At 33.4% G+C, this 26,277-nt stretch overlaps 5 protein-coding genes across 6 annotated transcripts; 4 read left to right on the plus strand and 1 right to left on the minus strand.

Moving 5' to 3' along the window:
- Positions 1-592: 592 nt before the first annotated feature.
- On the minus strand, positions 593-2,986 carry LOC105282812 (cell division cycle-associated protein 7). The gene is made up of 3 exons (XM_011345053.3): positions 2,602-2,986; positions 1,817-2,485; positions 593-1,662 (listed from the first exon to the last, which is right to left on the minus strand). Exons 1-3 carry the CDS (start codon positions 2,659-2,661, stop codon positions 1,504-1,506), a joined length of 888 nt encoding a protein of 295 aa, XP_011343355.1. The 5' UTR covers positions 2,662-2,986; the 3' UTR covers positions 593-1,503.
- Positions 2,987-3,907: 921 nt separating this feature from the next.
- LOC105282810 (odorant receptor 13a) lies at positions 3,908-6,755 on the plus strand. 2 transcript variants are annotated; one of them, XM_011345052.3, is made up of 6 exons: positions 3,908-4,904; positions 5,006-5,415; positions 5,631-5,730; positions 5,810-5,911; positions 5,987-6,142; positions 6,409-6,624. In XM_011345052.3, the coding sequence occupies exons 1-6, from the start codon at positions 4,599-4,601 to the stop codon at positions 6,478-6,480; spliced, it is 1,146 nt and encodes a 381-aa protein (XP_011343354.1). In that variant the 5' UTR covers positions 3,908-4,598; the 3' UTR covers positions 6,481-6,624. The 2 variants fall into 2 exon arrangements, with proteins under 2 accessions (XP_011343354.1, XP_019888370.1); XM_020032811.2 differs by lacking the exon at positions 6,409-6,624 and adding an exon at positions 6,631-6,755 and having other exon boundaries at positions 3,911-4,904.
- Positions 6,738-8,193, plus strand: LOC105282809 (28S ribosomal protein S15, mitochondrial). Its single transcript, XM_011345050.3, has 4 exons — positions 6,738-7,123; positions 7,203-7,336; positions 7,433-7,628; positions 7,732-8,193. The coding sequence occupies exons 1-4, from the start codon at positions 6,885-6,887 to the stop codon at positions 7,982-7,984; spliced, it is 822 nt and encodes a 273-aa protein (XP_011343352.1). The 5' UTR covers positions 6,738-6,884; the 3' UTR covers positions 7,985-8,193.
- Positions 8,194-8,583: 390 nt separating this feature from the next.
- LOC105282813 (DNA primase small subunit) lies at positions 8,584-11,041 on the plus strand. Its single transcript, XM_011345054.3, has 7 exons — positions 8,584-8,926; positions 9,254-9,404; positions 9,590-9,765; positions 9,848-10,046; positions 10,120-10,330; positions 10,430-10,823; positions 10,892-11,041. Exons 1-7 carry the CDS (start codon positions 8,830-8,832, stop codon positions 10,915-10,917), a joined length of 1,254 nt encoding a protein of 417 aa, XP_011343356.1. The 5' UTR covers positions 8,584-8,829; the 3' UTR covers positions 10,918-11,041.
- Positions 11,042-11,213: 172 nt separating this feature from the next.
- LOC105282814 lies at positions 11,214-26,110 on the plus strand. Its single transcript, XM_011345055.3, has 2 exons — positions 11,214-15,702; positions 24,377-26,110. The coding sequence occupies exon 2, from the start codon at positions 24,388-24,390 to the stop codon at positions 25,345-25,347; it is 960 nt and encodes a 319-aa protein (XP_011343357.2). The 5' UTR covers positions 11,214-15,702; positions 24,377-24,387; the 3' UTR covers positions 25,348-26,110.
- The last annotated feature ends 167 nt before the right edge of the window (positions 26,111-26,277 follow it).

A 26,277-nucleotide genomic window follows, 5' to 3' on the forward strand; every position in this document is an offset into this window, starting at 1 on the left:
CTTGGATCTCTCGTAAACGAAATCTCCCGCACGCTCGCGTTTACAGTATTACATTTGCCTCGCGATAAATAAATCATCGTATAAATTTATTTGTACCGAAGTGTTACCATGTGAGTTCTCGTTTTCACGTTTTGTGGATTTAGTGCACCTACATAATTTATTTTATTAAAAATTTATTCCACCACTATCGTGCAATAAACTTACAGTTTGTTTGCTAAAATAGTGCTTGAAACAAAGGCTTGAACAGCAAATTATTGATACGTATCCAAGTATCAATAATTTATTATCTCATTTTCTGTTATTATTTTCTAGATCAAATTTTAATATAAATATATATAGAAAATTTCCCTTTTTCCTTTCTTCTCAAGGTTCCGTAAAATGCCAGTGAGCTTGTTCGCTGTAACATTTCTTTTCTTAATTCTTATTTCGGTTGGAGAAGCTCAGTTAAATTTTTCTACTGGCTGGGGCCAAGGTAAAAGGAGTTCAGATATGCGGATCAAATCAAGTAATACGGATTGCTCGTCGCAAAATACATCACTGGAACAATTGTTAAAATTATACACATTTATTCAGGTATGAAAAAAAGAGAGAGAAAGAATATATGAAATTTATTCAAAAATTCGATATAAGCAACAGTTTTGTTGTTATACGATCTTATACACATTTTTCATATATACGTTTTTAACTTTTGCCGATATAATATTGTGTCAATTAAAAGTCATAAATAATATATTTTATTTACGTGTCGTAATTATTATAGTGGTTATTTATTCACGATTTGCAGATCGAAGCACAGAGGATCTTGGACTGCGAAAATTTGAACAAATAAACTGCAAAAGTATTATGTTCAAGTGTGAGATTGACAACTCGAATTAAGATGACGATGTGAATAAATGTTATCAAATGCTACATCCAATTTTTTCCAAGCGACATTTATCGAACAACATATAACATTTTCGTTGCAAATATTATGTATTATCTGACAGCATATGAAGTTTCTCTGCTAAAAAACATCCACAAAACTGATTATACACATTTGCGACTTGCTTTATACATAATATTCATTCGTATCACGAATCGGTAAAATGATCAACGGTACTAAAGCTGGCTTCTTTAGACAATCAAATATCTACTGTCAAGAATTATTTATACATGTCACACATTATCAAATGGAGTTTTAAAAAATACACAGATATCACAAATTGTAGTTGGAAAGTAGACGGACAATAAACATGTATAAATGTTAAAAAATATCCTTTGCACTTTTCTTTCATGCGATTTATAATACATGACAGAATTAAACTTGTAATTTTTTTATACCATATAATTTCATACATGCAAAAAGCAATCAACAAATGCAACAACGAGCATATACACATACACATGTATATAAATAAATTTGTTAACAATTTGTTTACATTACATGGTATAAGAAATTACAAGCAGACTTTTGCCATTCGAATGATTAATTATATAAAGCAGATTTCAAACACTTATGCAAGATTACTCCGAGTTATCGGTGTTTGCTTGCAGATAGTCCATAACGGATGAATACCCTTCCTTCTTTGCGAGACCAAGTAAAATTCCTGTTGGACGACGTCCACTTCTGGTTCGACATATACTACAATTGCACAAGTCTCTACAGGGTGGACAAGCCCAGTTCTAAAGCAAAAAACATCACAAGTAAGATCATGGGAAATATTTTTGTGAGTAATAATACTTCCATACGAGCAACACAAATTTCTATACGTGCACAATACAAGATTACATTAACGTTACAAGACTAAAATTGAATTAAATAAAAGACCAAAATTACCGGATCTTTTAAAGCCTCTACAACACTCTCGCCGTATCTCCCTTGTAAACATGGCCCGCAAAACTGTCCCCTAACACCTATACAACTTGTCGCTCTGCAAACAGTTTTCGTGTCCATGGTCTTTTGTCTACACTGATGGCAACTTGTGCCATTGGCTTTGCAATAGATTTTCTGGGTGCTTCTTTCCGCTATGTTGTCCAACATATCCTGCGTCACCTCGTCCACAGATGGCACGCTCCTAGGATCTATCGATCTCGGTCTATGATATTTCCTCTTTCGTCTAGTTTCAGTCGAACTGCAGTCATTCTCTTCCTCGCCCTCGTTCCATGTGGGCGTATTCATTAGGTCGATGGGACGTTGAATGGGCTTTGCCCATGGGAACATAACCGTCAACTTGGCTCGATTGTTTTTATGCTCCCTCGAATCGTCCTCGTTGTCACTTTCAGAATCGTTGAAGCTGTTTTTGCTCTTTCTGCTTCTAATGTTATACGTTCGACGAAATTGCAAGCGTATGCCTTTACCGCTGAAGCTCTCCGAGTCTCGTGTAATTGTTCGACGCCTTTTCTTGGGCGGCTCATTCTCCACGTCGACGTTTCCGTCCGATCGTTTTCCCCATGACTCCTTAATTTCATTTCGCTGTTTTCTTATGTCGTCAAATAATTCCGCGAGCTGCGCGAAACAACGTTGTTGTTAGCGTAAAAGTTGTTTTATGGTATGCATATAGATCTCTTGGCTTCCTCTTGGAGGTTATCATTCACAGTAAAAAATGAAAAAAAATTACTTACAATATTGTTCCTCTCGGCAATATTCTTTTGTCGAAGTGTTTCATAATCATTGTTTTCCATGTCCTTAATTATAATGTCACAAATATCATAGAAAAATGATACGATATGATGAGAATTACCCCTTTATACACAGTGGTGGTAACTGACAGTGTTCGTTTTGAGCAGTTAACTTCAAATATTCAAATGCGACGGCACATGCGCAGTTCCTCAGAAAGAGAATCTACAGTTTGCAAATTGATAGGAATCTACAGATGATAAGCATACATGAAAGTAAACCCTGCAATGGGTAACTCAAACTTTTACCATGAGAGATGGATTACCGACTGCAACTGTGGTAACTGAACGGCACGTAGGTGGCGGGAAATGTAAGACAAACGACGATCCAATAATAAAGATAGTGATGAAATATTGAAAATGGGTTAGTTTATTTTCTCAAAGTTCAATTCATTGACTGTTGTGATTCAACTAATAAAACCTGTTTTTATGTATTTTTGACAAAGATATGAGATATAAAACAATCGTTTTTTACTCGAATCTACAGTTTCCGCAAAAGCTATAAGCCTATAAGTTCAGTGGCTACACAATTCTCGGATCGAGATCTCGGATCGACTTCGTAGACAAGAAAAAAGGATTGAGGATATGAATAGATTTGAATTATTGAGAGCGGATATGGATAGCGAGCAGAGTGAATAGAGGAATCGGCTGAAATGGTAAGTGAAATGGTGGTTATAGAAATTATAGGGGTTGATAGTAAAGGTGAAGATTTAAATCAAAAGAAAGGGTGGATATAGGAACTCGTGATACAAAATACGGGTTGGTGATAAATTCTACTTTATTGAAGATAAAGTCGATATTAAAACTAAGGAGAATATAAATAATGAAAGTGGAGATATTAGGTTTAAAAGCTCGCTTAAGGGAAATATAACGTTACTAGCTAATGTGAAATAGAAATATGAAGTTAAGTCAAGAATAGGAAATGCAAATAAAATTGCTTTAGCAGTACATAAGATAGGGAGCAGAATATTAAGAATTAGATAGAAGTATAAGATGTAATAAAATTGAAATTAAAATTGTTTTCAAGGATGTTATTAGAGCGAACAGGTGCCTGGATAGAAATGTAAAAGATCTTCAATTGCAATGTAATATTCCTAATACGGTAAAGAAAAGTAAAGGAGTAGTGATAGACTGGGATCTAAATTTTACTGAAACTAATCATATGACCAAAAATCTTTAAATTTTGATGAAAATAAATAAAAAAGTGCTTCTATCGTTATTCTATGGTAAATATTAACAATTTACATTAATTACAATAATCTTATTGTTAGCAAGAAATTGATATTAAATATGCTTACGGAATATGCTATGTAGAAATTTAAGATATTTTCATTTTATAGCTCTTTCTCTTTCTTTCATTTTACTTAATGTTAGAAAGTAAAATGCTTCTCTTACTGATATTGAAAGGAAACAAAGAAACAGAAATACGAGATTGAATACACGTTGATGTAATAATGATTACCGCTTTAAGTTTTTAAATGTTGAATGAATTATTGATCTTCTCCAGCAACTAATATTAGAGTCTATAGACAATACGAGGAAGAATAAAACCTTATATTCGAAAAATTATCTTACCTTTCCTCAATTGATACTTCATATTTTAATAGAAAAGGTATATATTAAGGTATATATTAAGTTAATTCACTAGAATACATATTTTCTCCAGTTATATCGAAGATAACTGATAACATATCGACTTTAGATTTCGCAAGTTTGAACTCATCGCGTATTTTATAAAAGACATTACACTCTGTGAAAGAAGAATTAATATATAGAAGCTTGTCATAGAAAATCTCGCTAGTTTCTGTATTCAACTCTGATAATTCACTACTAAGGTTTTAAACTGTTTATTATAAGTTAATATAATATCAGTAATAATTCTTGACAAGTAATAATAGTTTTAGAGTGTTTTTACGCAGTTTAATATAATCATACAGAAAAGTATGGTCATGTGTGTGCGAAAAAGAGTAACACTAAAACAAGTAATTTCTATCGTAAAATTGAGTGTATTGTTTATATGGTTTTGGCCGTTACCACAAAGTTCAAGTAAATGGAAAGTGTTGTCTATGAAACTGTATCAATATAGTTCTATATTGTTCGCTATAACTGTAATGGCACCGATGCTATATTCTGTTATGAACAATTTAGATGATTCTAATCATATCATAAAATCATTATTCGCCTTGTTTCCTTGCTGTCATGTTATTTGGAACATCCTATGCCATATCGTTATTTATCAACAGTTACAAGTAACTAACACAGAAATGTCATTTCTTAATAGTAAAATGTTCATTTTATTTTTTACGTGTCTTGCATTGAATGCTATAATATACTTTAATTATATTTGTAGTTTGTTACTTTTGAAATGGAGAGATTTTGTGCACTAATTAAATCTCACGAAGAAGCATGCATTCAACGAGAATATGTTGACAAATGTGCTCACTTCTATGGTTTTTGTATCGTTGTGTTCTATATGAGTCTTTTTGCCCTCATCTTGGGGCCTGTGGTACTAGACCAACCATTTCCAGTAACCGCAGAGTTTCCATTCGACGCATCTCGTCAACCGCTAAGGATTATTACATATTTACACCAAGTTGTGGTGGGATTGCAAATAGCCGCGCATTTGTGTGTAAATGCTTATATGGCGCTTCTACTTTGGGTAACATCAGCGAGATTTAGATTGTTGACTGAAGAGATACGAGCAGCTACAAATATCTATGATTTTATTAAATGCATCAAAAAACATCAACAATTACTTCAGTATGATATTATTTTTAAAACAGATATAAATACTACAGTTTCGTGTGCGTGCGTGCACACTTGTTAAATTTTGCATTTTTCTTGATTGCGTTGAATTATTTTATGTTTGTGCTCATTTGTGTCGCAAACCGCAGCTCAATAACTTGAAGCATTTTTTAAATTTGTAATATAAAATAAAATAAAATATGCTTTAAAATTATGAAATATGGTTTTAGATACACAGGAAAAGTAGTTTTTACAGTTCGTCCTTTTGCACTGGGAACTATAATGTCTAGTACAATATCAGTAATAATATTTGGTCTTCTTTTGATTACAGTAAGTATAATTTCATAAAACTGAACATTTAATGTGTAATTAATATTAAAATATTAATAGAAATTGTCGTGATGGATAGAGGGGACCGGTAGTACTGAAAATACAATGTCTCTTTTTGGCGAGCTGTGCATTATTAGAAGTATTTATGTATGCATGGCCAGCGGAACATTTAATTCAAATAGTAAGTTCATTAATTTTATTAATTAAAAGTAACGTTCGTATTTAATTTTCGTAATTTTGGATTTTCTTTTTCTAGAGTAGTGATATCGCACAGACAACATTTGAAATGAAATGGTATGAATCAGAACATTTTCGGAAAAATTTACAGATGATTATAATAAGAAGCCAAAAACCAATACGTATTGTATTACCATGCGGTTTCTCCTCGTTATCTTTCCGTTATTATGCTTCGGTAAGATAATATAATCTTAAATAATGATAAAATACAATAGTACAGTATACATTTGATCATAATCACACACAATTATAAAATAGTTTGCAAAATAAGAAGAAAACTGAAAGATAATAAATTGAAAAGAAATTTATATATTATAAATTATCCAATTTAATAAGTTAGAGAAATCTGTTTTGTTTCTAACAGATAAATACATAATAAATGCAATGGCATATAATTTATTGATACACGTATATATTCTTAATTATTATAAAATATTTCAGTATCTCTCGACTATATTCTCCTACTTTACTACAATGCGGATAATGTTCGAAAAACAGAAAGATGGAGTATAAACAGTATAATGCATTCTGATAATGTTTTATTTATAAAATATTATTTTTATCGCACGTATATCAGTAAATTATTATCACAGATCAAATTTTTAACACTTGTCAAAATCAAGTCTGATGATTATTAAAATCTTACATGGCTCCCCATGACAGATGGCGTTACTAACTCTGGTGCAAATTCTTCCACAAGAGTTCACCTATCCTGATTATTTCGATATCACGCTAAAGGAGTTACCTGTTTTGAGGTTATAAATAAGAGTTTCTCTTCTGTGTATTATATTTCCTGTAGAGTTAAAGATTTCGGTTGTTCTTGTTCTCTTATCTTGTGAATAACAATTGGACGACGTGACAAACGACTTATAAATTGATAATAAATTTCCAAGTACTTCAATTAGAGGATTATAAATATGAATATAATAATAAATAATTGCAAACAAGGAATGAATGGAGTCTTAAATTTAGTAAAAAATGGTGATACTTTTTTGAGGAGATATGCTACCACTATAACCGATTACAAAATTACGTGGAAACGTCCTGAAAAGGTCTCAAATTTGTCAGCTGAACAATCTGGTGACCAGGGGTTAGAGATTGAAGTCAAATCATCTGATTTGCGCGTTATGTACGACAAATCACCCGAATTAAAAGAGTAAGTACTAATGCAATAAGATAAATACATTCCATGTGCATTCAACAAATATTATTTTCATATTATCTACTTGCATCAGTGCCAGCGATATCGTTCAAAAAATGTTTACGTTACAATTTTTGCCACGCAAAGAGAAAATCCGTCTCAGAAGGGAAAAGATTTTGGAATTAGTGAAGAGCCATGAACTAGATCGGAAATCGCCAGAAGCCATGAGTAATACACGACTATTAAATATATAAATATCCTTTATTATTTAAAAAAAGATAAAATAATATCTGCTACATTATCTGTCGTTCTTTTATTTTTCAGTTGCCCTTATGACTAGTCAGATACATCAGTTGCGAGAAAGTCTGGAAGAAAATCCTAAGGACGTAATAACAAAAGTTGCCTTGAAAGAAACAATTGAAAAACGGAGGAAGTGGCTGAAGTACTTACGAAGATGGGATTACAGACGTTTCGAATGGGTCCTAGAGAAGCTCAATCTTGTGTATAAGCAAAAGCCTGAGTAAGAATTGTTTTAGATGACGATACGTGTTGTTTGACGATGTGATGTATTGTTTAATGATGAAAAATAGATGAATTGCTGTTAATTAGAAAATGCTTCATAGGGAACCATACCAGATTACCAGGAAGGATTCATTGAGACGATTGACAAAGGATCATTGCGATAGACTTGTGCAAGCTAAATTAGATGCTTACAAGAAAGAATTGAAAGAGTTACAAAAGGACTTTTACGCACAGAAGGTGCAAAAACTGATATTCATTAGAAGCGAAGAATTGGCCTGTGGATTAAAACCATCAGTGTCTGAAGATGATATCGAGCGTGCTAAGCAGGAAGCAGAGGAATGTAAAAAAATGTAATATGTACGTGCACATCATATACACAGTTATGCTAAATTAAATCAGTCATCGATCACGTTACCGCGTAGTTTTTAAGTATGCCTTCATTCCGAATGTGTCAATTTTGATAATTGTGTAATTAAAATTAGATTTCACCAAGTTAAACTATCTTGAAGCATGTTGGATAGAGTTAAATAACTTTGAAAAATATAAGGGCATTAACGCTAAGACAATTTTCAAAGAGATTCTATACACAATCCTATTTTCCTCTCCCCAATGATAAAATTAAATGTAAAAAGTATTTTAATAATAATGATTATGAATTATACTGTGACAATTATTCACATGTGAAATATTTTGACAAAATATGTTGAATTTACAAATTAACCATTTTTTTATTAATATAATTCAACTTTTTGCTTCCACAAGTCCATAAATTGTGTTTATTATCCATTGTTATTAAATTATTGCAAGTTCAACGCATTTCAATGGAAAATTTGAAGTTTGTATTTATCTTGAAGGTTGGTATTCACAGCCTTCCATATTATATGACTTGTCCAATTACTTAGCCAATCAGATAGCTGTATCACTATTTAAAAGACGTATAACCCCGGACTGAAACATACGATGGAAACTAGACCAATTGTGTATTAAATTTCGCGCCATTTTTCTGTTGTACTCTTGTTGCTTAATTTTAACGTACAAGACAGCAGATTATATATTTTTCTAGGCGAATATATATAAAATTCGTGTGTATGTGCTGTGTAATCATCTCGAGTGATATATTTGCTGGATACAGAATTTATAATAGTGACAGATTTTAAACTGCATATATATAACCTTACTTTTGCACAAATACGATTATAATGGGCGATATTTCGGATTTGCTTGATTTACTACCAGTTTATTATTCGAGATTGTTTCCTTTTGCCGAGTATTATAGGTGGTTAAGTTATGGAAATGGTATGATCAAGATTTCAAATCAGCAGTTTTCTATATATTACATGTGCAAATTAATTCAGTGCTTTCCTCGAAGATTATTGATCCTTTATTAGAAAAAAAATAATAAATATCTTTAAAATACTCCCCCTCATTTTTTAATACTTTTCTTCATCCATCAGGAAGCTGATGAATCCTTTTTCAAAAAAACACAAAGTGAATATAAGCTCAATGTCTTAACAAAAGGATCAAATTAATTTGGACACCTAATATATTTTCTGTCTAATATATTGATTGTATATATCATGTAACTTTTTGTATTAACAATTATCCTTTTCACACTTTTCTTAGCGGCTACCTTTGGTAAAAGAGAATTTTCGTTTACGCTCTCCGACGATATTTATATACGTTATCAATCCTTTAATAACCAGAAGGCACTATCGGATGAAATTAAAAGATTGCTGCCACATAAGATAGATATAGGAGCAGTTTATAATGTTCAGTGAAGTATCGCAATATATTGTACATGTTTTATATTTCTGTACTTAATTTCTGCATATCGCTTTCCATTGATAAATTCTTTAATATCAGGATCTATGGTATACGTACATGTGTTAGTTTTAAATGTTACGTACTACAAGTATAAAGCAAATACAAATGTTAATGAAATTTTGTATTAAATTGTAGACCAAAGGAACAGAAAAGAGTTCCCAATTTTCATCCGATTGAACGAGAATTGGTGTTCGATATAGACATGACTGATTACGATGAAGTAAGAACGTGCTGTAAAGGAGCGGATATTTGCAATAAATGTTGGAAATTTATGTCGCTCGCTTGTAAAATATTAGACAATGCATTGAGGCGTAAGATATTTTTTATTATTATTTCACCAATATCTTTCAGCAGTAATTTAGTACGGATTATCTAATTGTTAATTTTTTACAGTGGACTTTGGCTATAAACACATCTTATGGGTATTCTCCGGTAGAAGGGGTATTCATTGCTGGGTGTGTGATACCACGGCACGCAGTTTGTCGGGGCAAGTACGAGCTGCAATTGCAGAATACTTGCAAGTCATAGGCGGAGGCGAATTCATGAAGAAAAAAGTGTATCTTGCTGGCAGTAAAATTCATCACTCCATTAAGTAGGTCCCACATGACGTAACGATGTTTGAAAAAGAAACCAGCGATTGAAGTGGCATTACACTTGCGTTGCAGGCGTGCTCTCAATATAATTAATCCTGTTTTCGTCGAGATGTGTGTCAAAGAGCAGAATATGCTAGGTACAGAAGAGGGAATTCAAAAATTTCTCTCGATACTGCCCAACGAAGACGACAGACGAGAAATAAAAACATTGTTTAACAAAGAAAGCACCAGTGAAGCCAGATGGAATGCATTCGTAGCGTATATCGAATCTAAACGACCCGCGGTACCTATGTTACATATTATTTCATCGTTACACATTTACATTTTAGGATTCAAAATGTTATAGTCGGCTAAGTCATCTAATTTATTTATTGTATTTTAGGGAGACCGAAAATGGTACTTGTATCGTCATATGATAGAAGAAATTAAATTACAATATTCGTATCCGAGATTAGATATAAATGTCAGCAAAGGGTTGAATCATTTGTTGAAATCACCCTTTTGCGTTCATCCAAAGACCGGGAAAATTTGCATACCGTTCAACGTGAATGCAGTAGACAAATTCGACCCTGACAAGGTCCCTACTATAATGACACTAATGAAAGAAATCGACGTGTACGATGTAAAGGATAAAGCTGAGCAAGAAAAGTATGAGTTAAATACGAAACGAATAAAAGATTACAAGAAGACGAGTCTGAATAAATCGCTACACGTTTTCCAAGAATTTTTGCGTCACTTAGAAGCCGAACGAAGGGAGCAGAGATTAAAAGGAGAAAGTAAGTAGCACGTTAAGTAGAGCATTGCGTTTTAAATAATTCATCATTTTCAGCAAGTTTATCTTCAGTTTCAGCTGATACTATGGAATTTTAATATAGAAGTGGAAGACAAGGTAGGAAGATAAGTTTGTTTAATATTCTAAGATGTGGTGCTGCCTCTTCTTTGCATTCAGTGTAACAAGTATTTATAACACTTTAATATATTTTTATAAAATGGGGAAAAAGAATGTTTCTTTTATTTCCTAGTTTCTACGTCTTCGCTTTTAAATAATAATATGTAGCCACTCTCACGAGACAAGTCCGCGCGTAAAGTAGGACTGTTACGGAGTAATGAGAACATCACAATGAAGTCCTAGTAGTAAACAAAAATTATTTTTCTCGGATTTTTTCCGCAAATGCTCGCTTTTGAGAATTGTTTCGCACATTAATGAATTGTCTCTCCACCTGCGAGACAATTTTACTCGTCGAATCAACGAGATAAAATTCCGGGCATGTGGGAATTCGTGTTGAATGAGCGTATTACCTTCCCTCATGAATTAGCGTAAAGTTCTTGCGTCGGCGAGATTACCTTGTTCCCGTTAAGTAAGACTCGTGGATTCAAGTTAATCAGTTGAGATTACACGAAGTTAATTGCTTCAATAGCGCTTGGTTCTCACGCAGGCAACTTAGTCATACCTTTCTTAATTGCGTTGATGTCATGACTATTGTCGTATGAGTATCATATGGAAAAACAAACAAAAAAAAGGCGTTGAAACTTTTTCTATATCATTCTTCTTTCACAAAGAATAATTAAAAGTATATATCGATTGTTATAAACTGATGAAATGCTTAATTCCACAGTTCAAATAATTCGGAATATTGTTTGCATTCTCGGTCTTTTTATCGATTTGTCATCGATCTTTTTATCGATTTGCTATCGTTGAATTTCAATGAAACCTTGCCATTTATTATTTTGTTTCAATTGTAATATATTTATCAAAAAATCGCAGCGCTGCTGTTTGTGGTAAAATCAAATATCACAAATAATTACAAAATTGTGTTGCACGTCTTATTTTACGATATTCGTGGAGCTCGAAAAGAAATTCCCCGAAAAGGTATATCAGAAATACAATCCCGAGTTGGAGTAATTCTCGGTAGTCCTCTCGTGAGTGTTATATTATTATGATAATTTAATTTTTTGTAATATTCGAGCAGAAATATTTTGTCTGCGCTTCCCGTTGCCATTGAAAATTTTACTTTCTGCTGTTTCGTTTCGCTTTCTTCGTACAACCTCTCTGAACGCTGAGGATATACTAAACGAACTAAAATGTTCGATATTCTTTTAATGGTCTTTTCGTTTGTGGGTCGTCCTACTTGGGAAGGATGCTCGCTTGTATAATGATGCTGAATTAATTTATATTTTAGTATTCATAATACATATAATCAAAACTATCAGTTTTATATATATCAAAATATCAAAATAACTATTTTTTTTCATCAAATGGAACAACTTTGGAGGCCGTCGTGAAACAAATTTAAAAATTAATAAATATAAAATCCATTCTTTTATGTATACATATACATACAATGCACGCGCGGGGGATGCGATATTTAAATCGAGAAGCATAAAGATAAAAAATGAAACAAAATGAAAAGAAATGTTTCGGACAAAAGATGTAGGGTTTCAAAGGGGATAGGTGATAGTGCTAATATGAAAGTATGTACTAGTCATTTCTTGTGTATCATTGAGACTCAAAACTAGTCTTTTCGACCAGGCTCTCGTAGTCTCTCATCTGATAACGAATTCTTATCTCGTTTCACGGTCGGAATACAGCCAAGAAGGGAAACGGACGTGGCCACACGTGAGGTATAGCTTATTCGTCTACAGGACAAACATACGATTTACTTTCCAATTTTTCCAGATAATTCCGGTAAAAATATTATTTAGCGCAGATTTTGCGTGACATTCAATTCCTTGTTCTCTTTTTGTCAAGGAAGAATCTGTGAGTGCATTTGCATACCTTGCTAATTTAAAAATCGCATAATGCACATCACTATGTATCCGTGATGCCGAATACCCGAGTATACATAATTTCTAGTTTTAAAGATTTATTTGCTAACATTGTTTAGAATGTCATACAGAACATGTAATAAATTACTTAAAGATGGGATATACCGGAATTAATTTTTATCTTATTTACCGCTAAATCAAAGAAGTGATACATCTAATAAATACAAATAACGTCACACTATTGAGTTTCACGCAGAGTCGACACAAAAAGTCGGCGGCTTTTCCCGGACTAGATTTTTCCATATCTAGGATAGATCTGCGATTAGCTACCGGAGATCGCGTCATTGGTACACGTTAAAAGCTGTTACGAGCGGTATATCGCCATCGTTGCGTGTAAGAGAAACGAGTAATCTAAATAAATGGGCATTATTTTACGTTTCATTTCCGCTTTAATGAATAACGGAGCGAAGCTTCACATGTGCGATTAAATCTACACACGTTCGTAGGAATGAATCTCTAGTATTGAATTGATTTGAAATCGTATTGAAGTGACTTTCACTTGTATGCGGAAAGCTAGCGGTATCAATGAATTACAATAAAGAGGTCTTATAAAGGTAAAACCGCGGATTGCTAAATATTTTCAAAGAAATTAATTCATCATCACAGCGTTCTCGTAAGGATTAAAACTTTCTTGTAGAATGCAATAATAAATATCAAAAAATTGATATACACAATGCGGTCCAGTCACAAGTGTTCAGGCAAGGTTCGTATAAAATAAATATCTCACTAGAATAATATTTAAAATTGTTTTTTATTCAAAATAGACTCCATTATAATCGATACGATCTCTCGATTCCAACTCGTTATGTCGTCATTGAAAACTTCTGTTTTGTAATAGTCTTCAGTTGGTTACAGTTTCAATTTAAAAAATGTCAATCTTTGGCCTTTCAATTGCAATTTTAATTTTGGGAATAAAAACTAGTCTGGGAATGACAAGTCAGGTGGATAGACTAGGTGATGCCGTTGTTCTTTTCCCGAATTCATGACGTACTAAAAGAACGTTTCACGAAACAGTAACGTATTCGGAATCAAATCACCGTTGACAATTTAAATTATTCGTACATTTAGATAAAGATTATGGGAACATAGTTTAGAAATGGAAATGGCTACATGGCGCCACTAGTATGTCCATAAAAAATACCAGTCTGAGAACTTATGGAATGCACTATGCATTGAGAGCACGATAATCTCTAACTAGAAATTCTATTTTGAATCTTAGAGAATTGTGATTTAAATTTATTTGACAAACGCATACGATTTCTTCACAAAGCCGAATGTTTGCACCGCTACTTAAAAAAGATTCGCGTTTGATAATCTTGAAACACACACACAATTTTCCACGAAGTCGAAAACACTTCATCAAAAAATCATTATTCGTTACTATGCTTCTCTATAGTCAAATTTATATCTCTTCCGTTTATTCCGTTCACTGTCTTATGAAAGTTTAATGCCGATAATAGTGCTTTTGTAATTTGATATTTGAAGAATGTCGCGCAAACTATTCTCAACAAAGAAATTTTATAGTAAACAACGGCAAATTTGTGTGTGTGGCATAGAGCCCCTCCCCGCCACACAACAAACTTTTTACATCATCTTCATGCAATAAATAACGAAACAATGGACAAGGAATTTTAAGCCTCTATGCGCGCAACAAGCCAAATTAAATGTATGGTAGTAGCAGTAGTATCCATTAATATAGCAAGATTACGGAGAAAGTTCGATACTAGGACAATAAGTCAAACAGAGGCACAATATATAGAACACTTTTGTGATGATTAATTAAAAAAAGAAATTAACTAGATCGATCTAACAATCAACAGATGAAAGGATACATATCCTGAGTATGATACAAGCGAGTAAATGAAAATTATATCTTGTAAGCGTGATACATAATTTAAAATGTATCAAATTCGGAGAAAAGAAGAAAGCGTGAAAATTCTGCACGAAATTTTAATTGTTCCTACTGAAACGTAAAAGAAATTCTTTTATGAGGAACAAATCAGTCTTAAATCATTTTATTTACGAAGATTATTCGTAATCATATCATTATTTTCTTCTTTTCGAGAAAAGAGAATAGAAGTTTTACGCTATATATTTCTGAAAGAAAAAATTAATATTTTACATATATAGAATGATTGAGACATATATGCTACGATTAGATTATTCAGTAGGAACAATTGCTACAAGAAATAAAACACATTAGAAGATCACAAAGTGACAAATTAAAAAACAAATTTTGTTATTAATGAAGTTGAAAAATCTGCGAGCTGTCCAAAAATATTCGCAAATTAAAACGATATTGATTCATTAATAAAATGATTTAGACTGATATTAGCCGAGTTCACGTGATAATTGTGAAATAATGTATCTATAATTAATTATCATTAAGTGCTTCGATTTCGATCAAGAGCAAAAGTATTGTAAAAAGTGAAGATACGTGAGCAAGAGTGAAGTGTCAAAAAAGACGTGAACGAACGAAAGTGTGCCATCCGTACACGTTACACCTTACTTTATTTTAGAGGGGGGAAATAGTTGCTCGGACACCACGAGGAGAGCTACAAAGAGTATATCCGGGGTACTAGTGCCTCACAGTGGGGGTAGCGACATAAGTATTAAACGACCTTTAGAAAAGTCTTCATTTTGATAACAGATTGCAATCCACAAAGTCGGTGAACTTACAAGACGCAACGCAAAGCAACTCTGTTCAGTCAACTGTACAAAAAGGCGTAAACTCAAAGCGGAAAGGATACTTCCGTCGGCAAAGATAAGCGATTCACGATCAATCTGTGTTCACTGTATCTTCTTATCTGTACCTGATTCAAATACGTGGTAAGTAAACTGTACATCGTTCTCATAATTCCATGCAAAACGGATAATTGTGCGTTTCAACACGCGCAATTATAACATAATTATCAGCTATCGCGGGTATAATCGCTATTTGGGTTGACCGAAAGTCCGTGCGGATCTTTTTAGCAAAATTCAAAAAGTAAAACTTTGAATTATGAATTAAAAAATAATATTAAAAATCAATACAAAGCTTTACGTTTGAATTTTGCTTAAAAAATCTGCACGGACTTTCCGGTCCATCCACTAAATTCTATGAAGTTATAAGACACGTTGATTATTTCACAAACTTTGACGTTTAGATTATAAGTTAATTATAATCTGTACTTATTAGTTTTATAATTATTATAAAGTAATCGAAATGTGCGAACATACATAGCTGGAAAACAATATAATATAAAAGATTTTAAGAAAATATTGTTATCGATCAAGAAAGATTAAATTACTATATTTTATAATCCTGTTTGATTATATAATTTTTTTTACGTAAATGATGGAGTTCATCGGGTAAATTTTAAATTTACTTAAACACAATTTTATCATTTTTCCCAAGCATTGACACATATGATCTTTGAAGGCGCTTCTTAAATACACATAGCTAAAAAATAATGTAATAAAAAATGATCTAATATCATCGAACCTGGTAATATCATTGCTTTCTATACTTAGAAAACACTTGTACAATTGGATTTGACATTAAATCAGAAGCTAAATTCAATTGTAATTACCAACAGCCTCAAATTTTATATTGAATATCAATATAGTCTTAACAACCAAAGATGACAAGAATCTGACAAGCTGAGCCGTGTGAAACAATATATGATAGATACAAAACGAAAGCAAGATATTACCAGGTTTGATGATACTAGAGATTTCGAATCATCGACATCACATATAATATTATTTATACCTTATGCTGCGATTGCTCCTGTGCAGTTTTACAGAGTTTTAGAGAGTTAGTGCGGTCACGTACGACCTACCCCAAGCGATTGAAATGATAGCATGACATGTCGATCACGATCTCTATCGCCGCTGTATCAATTGGTATTCTCGCGTTGTGCCCGTCGATCAGAATACGTAGTGAAGCATGGAAAAAAGGGAGGAATTTTCCAAGCTCTAGCTAAACGATCAACATTTTCGTAATGCGCAAGTTTCATGAATGCTAATACGAGTACTATATACATGTTTTTCTTCACTTATTCTCGTTACTTCCAGTTGTTATTACTTAACTGACAACTAATATTCACTTTTTTACATATAATAATTAACAAAATTTAAACGCTGCAGGAAAATTTAAAAAAATTTTTTAATTAATTTTTATTTATTTATTATACATTAATTAAATTTTTTTAAATCAGTCGCACCAAAACCTGGATCGTGTACAATATTGCAAGTGTATTGTAACTAGACTACTAGTTTTTTAGTTTACGAATATTAATATTAATTTTAAAAAACTTCTTTCCGTGTATCAACGTTTTATATATAACAATGTTCTCAAAGTTATAATTTCCTCGTACGCATGTTGAAAGGAATGAAATGAGGTGAAAGTCTTTAGACAGTCGGCATAAAAGAATATATTGTATGATTTTTTGAATTTTATGTTATGTGGCATTCATAAAATGGGTATCTTGGATAGTAAGATATGATCACTAAACCTAATAAGATTATGATGGAAAGGCACGGCGTGTACAACATTGCAGGACTGGACTATTTTACGCCGGATGTAAAAGCATTTACACAGTTTATCGGAAAAGTACATTCTAACAGTTCAAACGTGTATCATTGATCGAATTGTTTTGCACGACTCTCACATAGAATGCGCATACAGGGAATAGACAAAAACATGGAAACATTCCATTTCTCGTCCATTTCTTGCATATCAAATCATTTATCAAATGATTTTATTATGGAATCGAATAGTTACGATCTTATAAATTGCAAAAAAATATACATGCCAAAGCAATATAAATTTGATGAAATTACAATCATTAGTAGATGATAATAACCAAAAGACACAAATTTCCTAGAGATACATACAAAGAGACATATCCTTAGAAATCCTTTCTTAGAAATAAAATATTATTAATATTATTATATAATAAAATATTAAAAAACAATTATACTTTCTTTTATTTTATCAAAATTAATATAAACACAATTTCCTTAACTTATATCAAATTTTTAAAATTCAAAAATTTTGTTTTTGTGATTTTCGTTAATATCGGCAAAAATTCAAAATATAACTACATTCTATAAGCTAATTAATTCATATATTATATAGTAAATTTTCTTCTTTTTACATGTGTTTAAGATTCTATTTTGTGCAAAATAATTATGTAAATAATATCACCTTTGGTCCAAATTCCATAAAATAATCTTATATTAAAACAACGACACATTTAAGATACAATTACAATACATGCATACATAACACGTTACCGCTCTATCTGGGTTAATTGAATCGTGCATAAAACCATTTATAAATATACCGTTGTTCCGTGTCATTAAAGTTCTACACATCTTTAAGAAATAATATGTAGTTTCCGCAAAGAAGTGATATATATTTATGAGAGAATTAGGATTCTCACAATTAAGTAGAATCAGAAAGTAAGGCTCGCACGAATGTAATAATTTTTTGTGATTGTCAATAAATGTCTAATGTCGTTGACATCAAATTATTATGATATAATTAAAGGGTATTTTATTTGTATATGAAACTATAAAATGTCTTAAGAGAGAGAGAGAAAGAGTAGGTAATAGGGTAATAACAGAAAACGATTACCGTGTGTGTACAAAATAAATCGTTTTGTAGAGAAGTTAAACATTGCTGCAGAATCTTAATTTCCTAACGGCCTATAGGAAACACTATTGTATCTCTATCTCAAAATTATTCGCGCAGCTTAGGACTGTGTTTTGAACTGAAAAAAACTATTATTTAATACATTTAGAAATCGAAAGGTCATAATACGTTCATTACACCGTAAAATTAATCGCAGGTCGAGTTGCTAAATCCTAAAATCAACAATTGGATTTAAATTAATGCACAAAGTATCGAGAATTTTCAAATCGAAATTACTGTGATTCACGGTAATAATTGAATAGTGAACGTTGAATGGACGTTTATACAATTATGATCTCAAAGAGTCCTTTATTGCTAATCAGTGTTAATCAGTGTAATTATGACAAAGCCTTATGAAATGATTTATTGGAAGAACTATATGTGTGACTCGATTACCAAACTATGATTTACTTTATCGACATGTTATCTTTATCTTCTAAATTGAGATATACAGAAAAAGGAAATCATGCTGATCGAGTCACAAGAATTTATCTTGAAATAAAGACCTTTTTCTACAAAATAGTTGATGAAATCGTTGCATCGCTCTTGAATCTTCCGCGCTACATCTCGCAAAATTCCGTCTATGTACGGTATATCTTGTTAAGATCAGCAGCGTAAAATTGGATGATTAAAGAAGCAGAATAAGAAAGAGTACGTGTTTTATGTCGGAACGACGAGCGACACACATCAATAACGATTTATCCACATGCCGAAATTGAACGTCATCGATTTCTTTATCTTCAACTCTCTCTGTAAATGTGTTTGAAAGATTATCGCATTATGACTCCATCTCATTTCACGATATATTTATATTATACATATACGGACAAAAACAAGCTTTTTTTCTCAAATTTCACTCCATAATTCGCATTTCTGTACGTGCTGCGTGTCTTTTTTTGCCGTCGTTATTCACGCAGCAATTCACGGTTATTATCATTGCGTGTCGCGTACAGCGTATACTTCTATAGCGATACTTCCAAGGCGTTTAAAGCATGTATCCAGCCTTTCAGAAACACAATTAGTCGCTTATCCTAAGCATGATATCTAGCATTCTTCTGGTTAACGGTGAGCAATAAAAAAGTCGGACTTCTGTATGATTTTCACCGGACGTATGTATGTAGCATCTTCTTTTACGCGGAGACGGTGAAAAAACGGCCTCGTTTCGCTTCACGGAGTATAGACGCAATTAACATGTAATTATTCGGGTCAACAATGGGCTCCCGTGGCCATGTCTTTTGCTCGATAGCAAACTCTCTCCCGTCGGCTTCCGTTGAAATTGAAGGTTATTTATATGCCGCTTATACAGGGTGTTTCCTCTAACTGTAGCACTTAGAATATCTATGCTTCCTTTGATGATATGAAAAAGTCAAAGGACCAAAATTGTTCGATTCAAAGAGACTAGTACTCTGGTAAGAAAATTATTTTTTTTAATGTGACCTTTCACAAGATATCAAGGTCATGAACATTTTTTTTAATGAGATGGTACATTTTCCTTAACGAAATGATGTAGCTTGTAAAAAAACAAATTCAACCATACAGAATATGTTGACCTTCAAATGACTTTGAACCACAAAAATCACGTTTAGGAAAAGAAACTCTATTTATTGTATGTATAACTACAAAGATATACCTTTTTTACAGATGTTCGAAATGATCACCGTTTACTTCGATACACTTTCGAATTCGATGAATAAACGATTGTTTTACGTTTTTGAGAGATTCCGGAGTAATTGCGGTGCACGCACGCTGAATTCTTTCTCGCATATCTTCAGGTGTGTCGGAATATCGCGATAAACTTCATTTGCACGGAACATACTCGACGAATCATTTCCTGATCGCTGGATTGGACGTGGTGGAAGAATTTCTTGGCCAGCTCGATCACCAGATCTTACGCCTCTTGATTTGTTTCTTTGGGGACACCTAAAAAATGAAGTTTATCGCGATATCTTGTGAAAGGTCACATTAAAAAAATAATTTTCTTACCAGAGTACTAGTCTCTTTGAATCGAACAATTTTCGTCCTTTGACTTTTTTCATATCATCAAAGGAAGCAGAGATATTCTAAGTGCTACAGTTAGAGGAAACACCCTGTATATGAGAAGGGAATTTTATCCAGGATCAAACACGTAATGATACAATTTTGTAGAAAGTACGACTACACATGGTGACGTTTAGTAGCTACTGTCACTGATGTGATCGGTGGACGGTCATCATTTAATGCCGGAGCCAATTTCGGATGAGTACGTTCCACCGGAGAGTAGGCCATCGTGCTTCGGTAATCATCAGTCGTGCGGAGAGAAACTGAAGTTTTTTCTCATTCTTAGAGATACGTGTGTCTATCGTATCCGTTTAATGAGGTATCGTTAAGGAAAAGTAATCGAAGTGATTGAGAATCGTGAAAATCGGACATACAGCTCACCTAATGTACTGGCTGTACAAGCCCAAGCCTATCAGAGATTTAATTTGTCATTAGATTCGCCAATGAAGATAGTTCAAACGAATAAGTATGGAGAAAGTGGTGAAGGAGGAGAGATATGCTTAAACGCAAGCAAAGATTCTTCTCATTTTCTGTATTCACTCGACGTAAATTCGATACAGTACGTGATGCACATCGCTTTAATCTTTTTTCTTCTTGGTCTCTTATATTGTATTACGCGTTGCACATGGGCCGTTATTTCTCCGAAACAAGATACCGGTACATAGATATATGTATGTATGTCACTATGAGCATTACATAATAATGTGTTATTTCGTAATGCACAAAATCAGTACAACTTTAAATTCCGTAAAGGGACGCAGTATTATGCTTGCATAATTACTAACGCATAATATGATAATATAAGATTTATTTATGAAAGAAATAGAATAATAGAGTAAAGAGAATAAAGAGAAAAATAAAATATAGAATTATAATTATCTGTTACGTTCATACTCTATCATGTATTTTTATTCATTCTGTTTTATTCCTCTTCTGTTTGTGATAATTTGTGTGATTTTATAAATTGCTTGCAATTACCATTCTTGCCCTTATTTTACTCATTTGGCGTCACCGTTGCAAATAAAAAAGAAAAGGAAGAAAAAATGTCACAGTATACGATTAAATACGAAGCTTTGTCCGAATGTTGCGTCGCGTTATATTTTATTTATCCCTTACCTCTTCTTTCCTGCCAAGCTGCCCGTTTGCCTCTGCTTACTTGGTTGCCTCTTTTTTATTTTACATACTCTACGTACGTACTACGTACTATATATGGAGATATGATTTATTTGACGTCAGACATAGAATCGCGCGCGCGTAGCCACAAGGAATAAAGAGGTTCGATAATAGAGTGCGTGACTAGACGAGAAATGCGTCCCTCGTGAGGACATCCACCCCAGCGGACAATTTGTTTTGGCTCGTTCGCTCCTTCCTCCGACTTCCAGTCGGTGCAATATTTAACATTGCATGCCGAAATGTCTTCTTGCAGGCCGAATTATTATTGTTTTATTTTATTCCATCAAACGCTGGTGTTATTCGTGCAATATTTTTCATACAATTCTGTTTGATATAAAACAATATGGTAATTATGTACTTTAACGGACCCAGCCCCGATGACCTTGACCTTGACATGTGTTGTCAAGGTCACCCTCCTGAGTGACCTTGAAGAAGTTTCAGCCGTCGCTCGTTGTTTGTTAAAAAGTTATAAACAAGGAAAGTTTAATGATTTCGCACGAATTTTTAGCTGTCCACGTGAAGCAAGAACATGATACTGACATATATTGCAAAGGTTACCTTCCCGAATAACCCGCACTAGGTTTTAGTCGTCGATCGTTGTTTATGAAAAAGTTATTAACAAAAGAAGTTTCGAAAATATAGTAGTTGTTTTGAAAGAATATTGAATATTGAAAGATATAAACGACGAATATGTATATGAACGAAGAAAGGAAAGTCATTTAAAGCAGTGAATTGTTAATATATAGAACAGTTTCTTTTAATATAAGTACAAAGTATTCTTCACTTTAACCAAAAGCACAAACAGTTAAATACAAAGTATTCTCTGCTTTAACTTAACCTAACCTAACCTAAGCTAAAATTCCATCAAATATACTCTTTCGTAAACGTATATGGTATCGTAAAATTATGCTTTATTCATTAAACATTTTTGTTAATAACTTTTTAACAAACAACGAGCGAAGGGTGAAACCTAGTGCGGGTTATTCAGGAAGGTGACCTTTGTAATATGTGTCAAACTCAAGTCCTTGCTTCGCGTGGACAGCTGAAAATTCGTGCGAAATTATTAAACTTCTTTTGTTAATAACTTTTTAATAAACAACGAGCGACGGCTGAAACTTCTTCAAGGTCACTCAGGAGGGTGACCTTGACAACACATGTCAAGGTCAAGGTCATCGGGGCTGGGTCCGTTAAAGTACATAATTACCAAAAATATTATTCTGCACACATGATGACCGTTTATTTGTGATTCTTATAATAAATGATTCCAAGTCAATAAATATTGGGTTGTTCGGAAAGTTATTTCGTTTTTTCAAGGAAAAATGAAAGGCGGTTTTTTCATATTTAGAATAAATTTTATTCAGTGATGTATTGGCCATTTTGTTCCACTACCTTTCGCCATCTTTCTGGCAACTTTAAGATTCCACGCTCATAGAAGTCCTTCTCCTTATTGACAAAAAATTGAAGCAAGTGATTTTTGACGCCTTCATTTGAATCGAAGATTACATTGTTCAAAGAATTTTGTAGAGACCGGAACAAATGGTAATTGGATGGTGCCAGATCAGGAGAGTATGGTGAGTGTGGTAGCACATCCCATCCAAGCTGTAAAAGCTTCTGGCGAGCGACCAAACTTGTGTGTGGTCTGGCATTGTCGTGATGGAATACGACACCTTTCCTATTCGCCAATTCTGGTCGCTTCTGCTTGATGGCAGCATCCAATTCATCCAGCTGACGACAATACACTTTCGAATCAATCGTCTGGTTGCTTGGTAGTAGCTCGAAAAATACGATTCCCTTCCAATCCCACCATACAGAAAGCATGATCTTCTTTTGATGAATATCTGCCTTGGATGTCGATTGAGCAGGTTCATCTTGCCTGGACCATGATCGTTTTCGCTCAACATTGTTGTAAACAATCAATTTTTCATCTCCAGTTATGATTCGCTTCAAAAATGGTTCATTTTCTTCACGTTTCAACGATGAATCGCAGATGGTAATGCATCGAATCAAGTCAATTTCCTTTAAATTGTGTGGAACCCAAATATCGAGCTTTGAAACGAATCCAAGGCGTTTCAAATGATCGTAAACGGTCGAATTCGATAAATTTAACTTTTCAGCAATTTCGCGTGTTGCTATGCGACGGTTTGCATCCACCAGAGCCTTTATTTTCTCGTCATCAGCTTTAATTGGCCGACCTGAACGTGGTGCATCTTTCAAATCGAAATTTCCAGTACGAAATTTCGAAAACCAATTCTGACACTGACGTTCACTCAATACATCTTCTCCGTACACGGCACACAATTTTTTTCTCGCTTGCACTGCATTTTTACCCTTTCGGTAGTAAAAAAACAAAATATTACGAAAATGCTCACTTTGATTTTCCATGTTTGATGTGATGCCAAAAAAAATTACTTGACAGATCGCAACACGATAAAATACTAAATGACGTCTGAAATGTCAGTTGTCAAAATATAAAACGAATTTGCCGCTTAGAGTAAGGTTAAGTATCGAGGAACGTGACTAACGACATCTCTTTGTGAAAAACGAAATTACTTTCCGAACAACCCAATACATGTCTGATGTTTTTTCAAAAGCTTTATCATCATTTTTCAGACGCTACTACAATGGCACCGCTATTGCTGCTGATATCCATAATCGGATCTGTACTGGCAAATCCTTTTCCGAATACATTGGACAATCGATTAGTCTCTCAAGTTCAAAATGCGCTTTTGCTCGTTGCAAACAATCGTTCCAATAATATGACGGATGAAAATCTGAATAGCAAAGATGATACGACAGAAAATACAACGTTATCAATCCTGAAGCACACGGCCGATCGCCTTAAAGTTTCTAATCCAGTGACACATGACGAATCGGCGAAGAAAACGACGCAAAGACGCAAGCATAAGGCCATATTCGTAAACTACTCTTTGGAACCGCGTGTCTCGCATTATCCAAAGAATTTGCCTGCGTATGAAGTCGATTACAACGATAACTCCGAGATTACAGCAAAGGATAAATTAAGGGAGTCTAAACGGTACCGAGAGAGCGACATTTTTTATATCCGACTTCCGCCGACTCCATACATGTTCGTGCCCGGCCTTGGATACGTCTCGCAACCACCTACGTATTCAACCGCCGCCTTAAAGCCCCAGTTGGCTCTTGTACCCCAACTGCTTCACCTACCCCATGCGAGACCGACGCAACCGGCACAACTTCAATTGGCGCCTCAGCAGATTACCAATCCCTTAATCAAGCTGCCCATAGACTTCGTAAGTAACGGCAAACCCACGTCTGTCTACGAATGGCACAAGAAGTCTACTAAGAAGCCGATCGACAGCCCGATCATGAACTTGGACAGTTTTGTAAGCAACGGTAAGCCGACTTCCATCTATCAGTGGCCATCGAACCTCAAGCCGATAAAGAGACCGGATGATTCGCTTAATAGCCTCGATTTGGGACCCTATGCTTTCAACGGCAAACTGACTAGCGTATATTTGCTTGGACCAGACGGTTCTTCTTCGATGCACCAGCCCATCAGATACCCTGATTATCAAGATAATATTCGAAATATGTATTATTGATTTTATACCGAGTGCATCGAGTATCCACGGTTGAAATTAATCGGAATGATAAAATGGATTTGTAATATTAGGACAGATGTAACAAGTGATATAAGTGATTTGTGAGCTGTGAGTTCAAATGTGTGGGACAATAGTTATATATAAATCTTGAACGATCTAAGCGAATCTAAGCATGATAAAAATTAAGTTTGCAATTATCCTGCACAATGATAATAATGTCGTATAAACGTGTGTGTACATGTGCGTGATATGAAAATATGTACGTATACATTAATTTCACAGACACACCACATACTTTTAAATTTTAAACGTACGCGTTTTTTAAACGTACAAAATATAGAATAATATGTAATGTAGCTTTAAGATATTTATTTTTTCTTGTATGTATTAAATATGTATGTATGTGTATAAGTAAATAATCCTTGTTTGTTATAAAAATTCACAATGTTTAAAATAATATTTTATTCTATGTTATTTAACATTATTTATTTGAACGCGATATTTGCAATCCTGTATATTAGTGAAATATACATGATGTTAAGTTTTTTAAAGGAAATTATTGTTTCCAGTATAATTTTATTCACAATAGTGATATATAGTCATGATAATGATAAGTATTGATGTTAGCAACAAAGAGCGAAAAGCACGCTATTTCGTATGCTTCGTTCCTCATATGCAGCATTAATATCGCTTTTATTCTTTTAAGTGCATATATTACATAAGTACATAAATTTAACTTTTTTATGTATTTTTACATATTTATATAAGTACATAAATTTATCTATTTGTAAAATAAAAAATATGAAAGTATGGCAAATCTTGCGATATATAATGGAAAAATATAAAATATAATAATATTTAATTTCCTACCTCCCGACCGTTCGATATTGCTTTATCTTTGTTCCTCGTTATTTTGTTGCAATTTATAAT

The sequence above is a fragment of the Ooceraea biroi genome, chromosome 7 (genome assembly GCF_003672135.1).
Source record: "Ooceraea biroi isolate clonal line C1 chromosome 7, Obir_v5.4, whole genome shotgun sequence".
Taxonomy (NCBI): Eukaryota; Metazoa; Arthropoda; class Insecta; order Hymenoptera; family Formicidae; genus Ooceraea; species Ooceraea biroi.